General features: G+C 43.2%; 1 protein-coding gene across 5 annotated transcripts; it reads right to left on the bottom strand.

Annotated features, from left to right (window-relative positions):
- Positions 1 to 291: 291 nt before the first annotated feature.
- Positions 292 to 10,568, bottom strand: ZBTB24 (zinc finger and BTB domain containing 24). Of its 5 annotated transcripts, none has more exons than XM_065911631.1 (7): positions 9,938 to 9,984; positions 8,799 to 9,785; positions 6,286 to 6,453; positions 5,705 to 5,788; positions 4,949 to 5,032; positions 4,239 to 4,320; positions 292 to 3,003 (listed from the first exon to the last, which is right to left on the bottom strand). In XM_065911631.1, exons 2-7 carry the CDS (start codon positions 9,754 to 9,756, stop codon positions 2,283 to 2,285), a joined length of 2,097 nt encoding a protein of 698 aa, XP_065767703.1. In that variant the 5' UTR covers positions 9,757 to 9,785; positions 9,938 to 9,984; the 3' UTR covers positions 292 to 2,282. The 5 variants fall into 5 exon arrangements, 3 of the variants coding, with proteins under 3 accessions (XP_065767703.1, XP_065767702.1, XP_065767704.1); XM_065911630.1 differs by lacking the exon at positions 9,938 to 9,984 and adding an exon at positions 10,437 to 10,568 and having other exon boundaries at positions 293 to 3,003; XR_010659939.1 differs by lacking the exons at positions 292 to 3,003; positions 4,239 to 4,320; positions 9,938 to 9,984 and adding an exon at positions 10,437 to 10,568 and having other exon boundaries at positions 4,950 to 5,032; positions 5,705 to 5,783.
- Between the last annotated feature and the right edge of the window lie 341 nt (positions 10,569 to 10,909).

Genomic DNA, 10,909 nt, shown 5'->3' with positions numbered 1-10,909 from the left:
TCACAATGCAGCTAGTGTGACTGAGGAACTAGGTTTTATTTTTAACTAATTCTAATACAAATTTTTAAACACACTTGTTTCAGTTACTGGGGAAAAAGCTATCTGTAACCTAGATATGTGAACCTAGGTTTTCATTTCTTTTTTTTTCTTCTTCTTTCTTCTTTTGTGAACCTAGGTTTTCAACTGTAAACTGTATGAACCTTAAAAACAGATCAAGTGTGTCATGAACGTTAGCATCCCCACTGAGTGTGCAGTAAATGTAAAATACACACCAGACTTTGAAGACATAGTATGAAAAAAAGAATTTGTCAAGTATGATTATATTTTAATATTGCATATCTACATGCTGCAATACTTGGCACATGTTAGATTAAGTAAGCGATTTTATTAAAATTAATCTCATCTTTTTATGTTTTTAATGTGACTACTAGAAAATTTTAAATTATACATGTGGCTCACACTACATTTCTCCTAGAGGCAGACTGTCGTTAAGCTAGTTAAACTCACTTGGAAATAGTCATATGATCATGATCATACTTCCTGGTTAATTAATTACTAATTATCCAGCTACCCAAAATGAGTAGTTAAGCATTTATCTGCTTTAATATTACATATCTCCGGGAGAAAAAGATGTGGGCCAGTAGGTTTTGAAAAGCTGGTAAAAACAACGCACTTTAACAATAAGGTTAAGATAAATAGTTTAAATGACTAAGTCAAGATCTGAAATGATATTTAGGACATAACTGTATTTATAAAAATTGTCTCTAGTCAGGCCTGATTTAACATACTTTGGCTGATACATATAAGATAAATCATTCAATAATTTTTGAATTATATACAATAAAACAACTATAGTTTGGTAGATATGTTAGAAAAAGACTTTCATCTTTTCTCAACCTAAACAATTCTAAATTTTCTCCAAAAACTTATCTGACTCTGGTAGACATCAAAAATCTCTAAAACAAAGAAGTGACTGATGTGAAGATCTTGTTAATTTTAGTGGCGATTACTGCTACTCTCCATCAGCATTGTTAATTTACATACACTAGTGTCCACCTTCTTTTCTCAATAATCCTCTACCAGTTTACCTGAGAGAAAGTGGTCAAAGTATTCAATAAAATAGGCTGGGCTGGAAAACTTAACAAAAACATAATTTAACCTTCTGATGATTATTTGAAATCACACTATTGTAGACAATGCTGGGTTACTAAGACGCTGAGGCTCAAAAGTATTTTTAAAATTAGGAGAATTTACTTTTAAAAATTATGTGTCTATTTTGTGAGGTTTAACCTACTTTGTGATAAAAATAGGTTATAAGTTCCTATCAAAAAATTTACCAGACATAATACACAGATCAACATTTTTAGAGATCAATTAGAATCCAGTAGAGTATATTTAACACAAATTACACTGAATTTTATGCTCCAGGATAATTAAGAAAGAATTTACCTTCATCATGGAGATTACCATCAATGCTGACAAAAAGTTCAGAATTTGGGGTGAACATCTTGTCCAATTTCATACCTTAATTACACTTTAAAATTTTCAACAACCTGCTTTTAAAAACCATGTCAATCTATGTTTTTCAGAAAAGTTGAATTTAGAATTTAAAAAATGATCCTATCCTTTTGGCTTTCCTCTTTTGTAAATTTCAAGTTAAAATAGACATTTAGTTTCTATGTCTTTGAGTCTATCTTAAACATGATATGATGAGCCCACTGTACACGCAAAGATTAAATTTTAGAAGTTACTTTGTCCTAGGGGATTGGAAGTTATTAAAAGGACAGGGTCCCCCGAAGTCATAATCTGTTACATTCAGCCCCAACTTGTACTAGCAATTGTGTTGCCTAAGAGAAATAAGGAAGGGGAACCAACCGTTTTACCCAATTCAACATATGACTTCATTTGTTCTGAAAAATCAAAAATATAACTAGAAAGATCAGCAAGACTGTATCTATGGCTGTGAATATTTAATACTCAGAAAAAGTCTAACCCAATGCCCTCAAAGAAAAGTTACCCAAAGTCTTTAAGAGAAGTAATAAATGAAAACTACTCATCAATATAGAAATGCTAAGTCCAAATCAACATTAGATATAAGACATGACACACATATCCTGCTCCTCGGATGGAAAGCAGTAAGCTGTCGGCTAGCTTAGAGAGCTACTGCTTCTCTGTAAGAATCCGTAAGTGAGCGTTGCAGAAAGCTTAACTTCAAGCACACAGTCCGGTCCCAGCGGGCCGACGGAGAAGAGACTGACAGAGCAGCCAAGCCTGTGGACAGGTCAGCTCTGCTCCTGGCTCAGCGACGCGGGCTGGGGCACGTGGTGGGCGGCTGGCGGCGGAGCCGGCTCCTGCGTCAGCTGCAGGTGCGGAGCCGCATCTGAAGCGCTCGCTAAATGGAGCTCCCCCGTCTGCTCCTGATGGGCATGCAGATGTTCCAAAGTCTCCTTGGAGAGTGTGATGACGTGCACCGGCTCGGTCTGTGAGGGCGCCATCTGGCTTTCAATCATATTGAGGCTCTGGATGTGTTCTGTTTGCTCCTGTTGAGCTGAAAGAATTAAGTTCTGCAGTTGCTCTGGCGGCTGCGTGAGCAGGGTGAGGTTGGCAGTCTGGTCTGCACCCATGTTCTGGGGACTCTCTGCGGTGACGATGCTGATTCCTTGGCTAGGACCTGGCATGAAATTGATGTTATGTACGGAATCCGTTACGAGAAGCTGAATTTCCTGCTCTCCGGAGGTAGAGAGTTGATAGGGCTGTAGCTGAAGAATATTCCTGACCTCTTCTGCATTATTATTGTCAGAAATACTGCTGGAATCAGACGGGTGTTTCTCTTTGCTGTGGATTTTCAAGTGAGCCTTCAAGTTGTCTAAGCGAGCAAACTGTAAGTTACACTCCGGGCAGGTGAAAGGCTTTTTGCCTGTGTGTAGAATGCAGTGTCTTCTCTTGGCACTCGAGTCAGAGAAGGATTTGCCACACACAGCACAGGAATATGGCTTTTCTCCTCTACGAGAAAAGATACATTTTATTTTTAAAACAGAAAGGTTTCACTACTTCCTGACTATTTAGGGAGAAGCAGTCCAGAGGAGAGGAAAATTAACCTGACTTGGAGGCTTAAGTCATGGGTTCTCTTACTAATTTAAGTACTTGGAGTTAAGTATCACATCTGCCAAGGGTTTCAGCTTCTAATCTTAAAAAAAAAAAAAAAAAAGGAGGGGAAGGATGTCTAAGGATGGGGCTGTGGGGCTGAGTCAGAAGTGATAAAATTTTATGGTCACAGTGTGTACTTCAGATAAGAAGGTAAATATGAATATATGTCACAAAAGTTCTTTTTTTGTTTTTAGTTTTCACAGCCAATTTTTAGATTCTAGATGCCAAACAAGTATATATATATGATTGATTTCAATATTAAAACTATGAGTAGCCCCTATATATTTGTGTTAGAGGAATTACTAAATCAATTCTGGAAACAAGTTGCATGAACAAAAAATTTATTCAGAAAACATTAAGTTAAATTTAATTTAGTTTTAGGGGCTTCCTTGGTGGTCCAGTGGTTATCAATCCGCCTTGCAATGCAGGGGACATGGGTTTGATCACTGGTCCATGAAGATCCTGCAAGCCTCAGAGCAACCAAACCTCTGCTGCTAGAGAGTAGCTCCTGCTCGCCAAAACTAGAGAAGAGCCCTCACACAGCAACAGAGATCCAACACAGCCAAAAATAAATAAATGAATGAATAAATGAATAAATTTTAATTTAATTTAGTTTTGACTGAAGATTTAAGTTTTGGATCATCCCCCAAGGCCAAAATCAAAATTCAACAAACTTTTGCTGGTCAGAATCAGTTTTTCTAAGTTTGCCTGCATGAGGAATTTCTTAAAGCAAAATAATAAGCTGCCCAGGAATTTCTCGTAGAGTAATAGTTTGGGGGGGAGCACTATACAGGTTGGGACTTCCCTATAGCTCAGATGGTAAAGAACCGGCCTGCAATGCAGGAGACCCAGGTTTGATCCTTGGGTCAGGAAGATCCCCTGGAGAAGGAAATGGCAAGCCACTCCAGTATCCTTGCCTGGAGAATCCCATGGACAGAGGAGCCTGCTGGGCTATAGTCCATGGGGGGTCACAGAGAGTCAGACATGACTGAGTGACTAACATACACACTATCTAGGTAATGGATGTCACCCTGCCGAATGCCAGGGCTGGATGAGAACTCCATGGGAGAAAAGTATGAAGCAAACTTTACCGATGGATCCTGATGTGGGTCTGAAGAGAACTCTTTGCTGTGAAAGATTTGCCACAGATTTCACAAGTAAATGGCTTCTCACCTTAAAAAGACGGGAAAACCAAGATAAAACAAACAGCGAAATCCACCCGCCCCCCAGTTTCACAATATAAAAAAGAACAAAGGCAATACCATTTGAACCCTCAATAAGCGTGAGTGCCCAAATGCAGCAGTTAGCAAGCTGCCCAGACTTAGCTTAATGCCCCACACTTAGCTTACTACTGTGTACCTAAGCACTGTGTCCTAAGTGGCAGGAGGATACAGAGGAAGTAAGGTGTGGTTCTTTCCCTCAAAGACGTAAACACCGAAGCAAGGACATAAGCCATTCTGTGGAGGAAACAACATTTGCTCCTGTATAGTCCACCCCTGGATAACTTAGGGAAAAACCCAAACGAACTTTTTTGGCCAACCCAATTTTCTGTGGTATGAAGTGAGGTTTCATTATGAATAGTGCTCAGAAAGTATATTTCATCTTGCTAACCTACACGGATGTGATTTCCCCACAGGACAGTGCAACAGCGTTCTGCCTGGGCTTTTAAAGTAGTCTACTTATAAAATTCCCACACAATTCACAATAAGCACAGCCTGAGGAAGGGATTCTGAGTATTTCATTTCTTGCTCTCCTGAAAACACGAAACAGACTAGAAAGAAAGGGTGAGATGGACTTTTACCCGTGTGTGTTCGCAGATGTTTCTTTAGCTGAGACACATCCATGAATTTGCGGTGGCAGTCGTTGCATTCCGGTAATGAGTGGCCTTGTCGCAACAATAAAAAAAGTGTCAGTGCATATATGCTGTCCCTGCATTTCTTCAGTGATTTGTGTTAAAGCACTTCCCTGAAAAATAATCACTTTAAATATGGTACTTTAATACAACAACAATTTTTAAATTCATTTTGGTAACAGTTAATATTTTCCTACACATCTCAACTCACTGCTCCCCAAACAAAGGTGGGACCCTCCCCATCTCCCTAAGTGTAAATCTCCTTTTTCCCTCAAAGTACTGGTGCGACTGTGGCCAACTGATCTCAAATGATGCTCCCAATCCCCTCTTCATCTTTAAGCAGTTGGCAGGAAAGAAAAAAAAGGACAATGGGTGGGGCCAGGCTGGAGAAAGCCGGGTACTGACAGCTCCGGGGTGGTGACACCTCTGTCTAGACACAACTAACAACCAATCAACTGGCGCTCTCTTAGCCAAGTGGCACCCTGAATGGTACCAATTCTGTAGGGTTTCTGTGTGTGGCACAGAAACTGTAATATAAAAATTCAATATAAATTGCAAGGTGGTAAGAGTAACCCAAGGACACCTAATTTAGATTGCTTCCCTAAAAACTCACTTATCTTTTACAACATGAACCTACTGTTTCAGAAACAATTTGTATTTGTATTTCTCCCCCACCAATCCAAATTTTATCTCACTTTATTGTACCTGTATGAACTCGGTAATGGCTCTTTAGTTGTCTTTTCTGGCTGAAGTATTTTCCACACTGATCACAGGTAAAAGACTTCTGTCCTGCCAAATAAAAAACGAAACACACACAAAACTATAAAGAACTAGAATGCTCACTAATAAAGTAATTAAGTATCACAGTGGGCCCAGGTCCCCATTTTCTACAAATAACACAAGTGACTTGTCTACAAACCCAAACGTCTTCAGAGTCATCAATGTGCAAAGGCACGTAAGGCAATAGGGAGTGGTGGAGACTGGAGCAGCGCTAGGGAATTCAAGTTCCCCCCAACATTGTCCAAAGTAAAATAATTCTGAAGACTGGTGCTTAAACACATCCTGATTATACATTGAACTTTCAACGGCCAGTTTATAAATGCTAGTTCAAGGCTCAAGGCTGGGCAGAACTCTAAACTACACTCTGAGAGATACACAAGTCTGCCTTTAAATGAAACCACGTGGGGAATGATCTGAGACTGAGAAAAGACCATTGAGAGCAAGGTAATGCCCAGCCGGGGAACGAGCCCCTTGGCGGCAGCAGGCTCCCGAGCGCGGGCGCGTACCTGAGTGCAGGCTCATGTGCTCCAGAAGCGAGTGCTTGGTGGTGAGAGCCTTGCTGCACACCGTGCAGGTGTATGGCCGCTCGCCTGTGTGCATCCGGGTGTGGACCTGCAGGGAGTGCTTCTGGGCGAAGCCTTTTCCGCACTCATTACATTTGAAAGGTCGCTCCCCTGGAAGAAGAGCCCCAGAAACATGGTGTGGGCAAGAATCTGCACATCTTTTTGTTCCCTCCCAAATGAAAATCACAACGAGCAGGAGCGACAACATCAGCAATAACATTTTGCAAGTGGGAGCAGACAAGTGTGACGCCAGCGGTGAGGAGCACGGATACATAGCCTAACCGAAGACAGAGCCTTCACGAGGTCAGGAGCTGGGAGCATCTGTTATCTCTGGAAATGGGGGTGAGGAAGAAATAAATGACAGTCTGTTTCGAAAGGAGTTAGTCCCCCCAACCCCCACTCCCACCCTCACCCAAAGATCCATTCTCCATGCAACCAGGAGACTGGCCTTCTCCCCAATGGAAGATGGAGACTGTTCTTGAAGAAGGTAAATCAGACAAAGGATCTCCAGACTAGGGGTCTCTGGGTTAGAGGTCATCCAGCTCAATGCAACAAGGCTACCATGGGGACAGCAAGTCAAAGTTTACATTTGGGATGATGACACCACCCCCAAAACTTCTGCCTCCTCCTGCACTGGACACTGGCAGCCAGGTCTACGGCTCCAGGCGGGAGCTGGAGCATCTTTTCCTGAATACAAAGGGCCCGCAGTAAAAGAACTGAGGACATGATGCCAGGTATCAGCCAGGATGTCTACAGGCCCTCTCCACACCTGCAGAGCTGCAAGGAGCTATGAGCAAACCATTCTTGCATATAATTAAACAGGAGTTAAAAAAAACAAAAAAAAATCACCAGACACAGTAGAAATAGATAACAAAACAGAGAATAGAAAAAGCAACCTGCAGAAAACAGAGACTTTCCAGAGTGAAGAAAACATTAAAAAATAACAAATAAGTAAAAGTTATTAAGAGGCTCATAGAGGCAAGACATTATACTGTGAAACAAAAAGAGGATTCTACTTAAAAACAAACAAAAAAAAAAGAATTTTGAAAAGAGCTCCCAAAAGTTAAAAAAAAAAAAAAAAAGGAGTAGAAAGAGAAAAATAAAAGTTGAAAGATAAAGTAGAAATCTCCCAGAAAGTAGAGCAAAAAGTGATGGAAAATAGAGAAAAGATAAAGTTAGAGAATGAGTCCAGGAGATTCAACATCCAAATAGGAGGAGTTCCAGAAAGAGAGAGCAGGGATTACTATGAAATCATTCAGAAAATTTTTCTGGAAGTAAAAGATGAGTTTCCATACTGTATGGAACTACTGGTATCCACTCAAATGGAAGAAGAGACCCACACTAAAGTGATTCAGTGTATAACTGCAGTACACCTTGAGGGAAAGGGAAGAGCCTACACTTTGTTTTCCTTAAAATCATATAGAACTATTTAACTCTTTAGCTTCTGTCACAGACAAGCAAATATTTCTTAAGTGTCTATTTTGTTCAAAGAACCAACTTCAGGGTTCTCAGGCTCTCTGTGCTTAAAATCTCTAGGGAGCTTTTAAAATCACCACCGCTCAATAAAACCAGGAGCTCTGGGGCTGGGACAAGCTCCCTGGGAGACTGTAACATGCAGCCAGGTTGAGAACCACAGTGGATGCTGCTGGCTCTTAAGGCAACAGGTTGCCTGATGACAAGAAGTCTTAAGTACCAGACTCTATACTTAATGCTTACAACTAGGCTGAAGGGTATATAACTACTGCCTGATCCAAAGCAGACTGAGGTAGGTACCTAAGAGACAGCTCAAAGGAGGAAGGGATTTCTGGCTAGGGCTGCACTGTCCAACATGGTGGCTATTTAATAAAAATATTCAGATCCTTAGTCACACTCCCTACATGTCAAGCACTCAAAATACACCTGTGGCTAGAGCTGGCTAGCCACTAGGTGGCTAAAGGCCACCAAAAAGAACAGCACAGATACAGAACATTTCCATCCTCACAAAAGGGTCTATTGGCCAGCCTTGGGCTAAAGGGATCAAAAAGCAAACAACATTTACAGACAGATGGCTGAGTGAGAGAATTGTCTAGACACATCCAAGCAAAAACACAACTGTGGTCAAGATGAGGAAGCTTCAAGAATCATAGAGCAGATTAATTTTGGCTAGAGCTCGATTCCTGAACATTCAAGCCTTGAAGCAACAACTTCAAGTAAGAAGAGAGGGTCTGGAATCAGGTTCCTTGTGTTCACACCCCACCTCTGTCACTATATGGATGTCGTGGCAAGTACTTTTAGCTTTCTAAACCTAGTCTCTTCAACTGTACAATTGGGATAACATGGGATATCTCACCAGACAGTTTGGAAAATTCAATGCAGTAACATATACTTTGTTACAATGCCCATCATATAGATGTTGCACAATAAATGTAAGCTATTATTATTGTTACTTCTCCAATAAGCTGCAAAAGCATAATTACCTGTGTGGCTTCTCTGGTGGATTGCTAAAAAGTGATTGTACTTAAATACTTTGCCGCAGTCTTTACAACGGGCCTCAGGCCCACCAGGGCGCTTTCTCCGTCCACAGACCCTCTTGGCTGAACCCTGGTCATCTTCATCCCCTACAAGTTTGTAATCTTTCAGTTTGACAGACCTCCGAATCCTCCGCTTGCTGCACCGACTCTGGGTGTCCTGCCCAGAGTCCTGGGTCTTGGGATCACAGTTCTCATCTTTCTCAGTTGGCATCTCCTCCCCTCTAGCTGGCTCACAAGTTGGCTCAGATTCTTCCAGTTCTTTTGCTGGGATCTGTTCATTCAGTACACCACTGTCTCCCTCTTTAACCACAAAGTTTTGTCTGTTCTGAACAGAATTGTTCACTCTCAGCTGTATTTCTTCCTCTGCAGCCAGTTCTGACTTCCCTTCCTGCAAACTGTTGACTTTCCTTGGTCTTCCCCGTTTTCGCTTTGGATGCTCACTTTTCTTATTAGAAATAACAACCACCGGAGCACCAGCTGTGTTCAAAGTCGGTGGCTTTGGGGAGCTATGATTATTTTGAAAGTCCGTGTAAGCCTTTACCAGGTCATAGACTTTTAAGAACTGGGCAGTAGCCAGGATCTGTTCTGTACTTTTCTCACTAGCCTGGAGACAACCAGTGTAGATAAATTCTAGCAGGATACCAAATGTGTCCGCAACCATGCCTTCTAGCATATAAATGGACTGGCCGATCTCCCCCTCTTCAGCAAACATCATTGAGAAGTATTCACTACTGGCAGCAAGCAAGGCTTTGTGGGCCCGGAAATGCACATTCTCCACGATTAAAGTAATGTCACAGAGAAACCCTTTCTTCCTCTGATCCTCAAAACTGGCCAGGACAGTGTCACTGTGTGTGTCTGAGTGTACAACCAGCTGCCCAGGAGGCTCTGATGATGTTTCTGCCATTTTCTTTAGAAGCTCAAGAAGGATTAAGCCTGAAATAAGAAAGTAATGTTTAAAAGGGAGACATCCTCTAGCAAGATTAATCCCAGCCCAAAGGAACTATTCACTTCCGTTAGCTAATCTTTTACCACTTTTAAAAGATTATGTAAAAACTTATAGTTTGGGGTTCTTATTCCTATTGTACCATTATCCAGCTGGGGTGAACTTCCGACGTCCACGTGACCTCTCGGGGTCTGTTTTCTGCTCTGTAAAATGAAGGAATTGGGATCAACTATCTCTAAAGTCCTTCACTGCGCTAAATTTCCACAGTTGCACAAACACGAGAATGAAAACTACAGGGTCTCGATTTAACATATTAGGAGCCATTTTGTCTGTGAAGCAAAAATGGAAAAGAAGAAAACGTACAGGTACGATGTACATCTGGAGGTGGCTGCAATGGACAGTAACGTAAGGCGCATTGGCCCTCGCTTTGGAAAGGCGGCACAGATCGACCGACCGCGCGCTGCGCGAGGCGCCGGGCTGGTGATTCCCCGGAGCCCACCCAGCGGGGAGCGGGCCGCGAGGGAGGCCCCCCACCTCCAAGCCTGGACCCCTGGGGACTGACCGGGGAGCCGCCGGCTGGAGAGAAGTCGATGCGCGCACGGGTGCAGCGCCCACCGACAGAGGGTTGGTGGCCGACCTACCTCTCTGGGCGCCCGTCAGGGTCCGGATCGCCGCCGGCCCCCTGGCTGCCTGGCGGGCGCACTAGCGCCGGGCCCGCCCAGGCTTCCAGCTCCGCCCGGCCAGCAGCTGGCGTCCCTACGCCACCGCCGTAGTCGCAGCCAACCCGGAAGCTCCGGCGCGGGATCCTGCTGCGCGCACGCCGGACCACGTGGTACAAGGAGGTGCCCGGGGGCGTGGCGCGGCGCGGCGCGGCGCGGCGTGGCGTGGCGGGGCGGGGCCTGCGATCCCTGGAGGCGCTGCCGGGACTGTCCCGGCAGGGCGTGTGTCTGGTGTGAGTGGGGATCAGCGGGCGGTAATGGTGTCACTCTGCAGTTAGGGAAGTTTTATATCCTGTTAGCTGCTCACTGACACCTTCATCAGTTTTGTCTTTTCCGCTTCCTGGATGCTGAAGCTGGCTTTCAGGTCTCGAATGTATGAGACATTCACCGTCATC

Source organism: Muntiacus reevesi, chromosome 19 (assembly GCF_963930625.1).
Source record: "Muntiacus reevesi chromosome 19, mMunRee1.1, whole genome shotgun sequence".
NCBI lineage: Eukaryota > Metazoa > Chordata > Mammalia > Artiodactyla > Cervidae > Muntiacus > Muntiacus reevesi.
This window is presented reverse-complemented; position numbering and strand designations above follow the sequence as displayed.

Coding starts and splice junctions, on each gene's coding strand:
- ZBTB24 (XM_065911630.1), bottom strand. CDS start 9,756: ATGGCAGAAACATCATCAGAGCCTCCTGGGCAGCTGGTTGTACACTCA. Junction 5,789..6,285: donor GCACATGAGCCTGCACTCAG/GTACGCGCCCGC, acceptor TTTATTTGGCAG/GACAGAAGTCTTTTACCTGT. Junction 5,033..5,704: donor CCATTACCGAGTTCATACAG/GTACAATAAAGT, acceptor TGTTGCGACAAG/GCCACTCATTACCGGAATGC.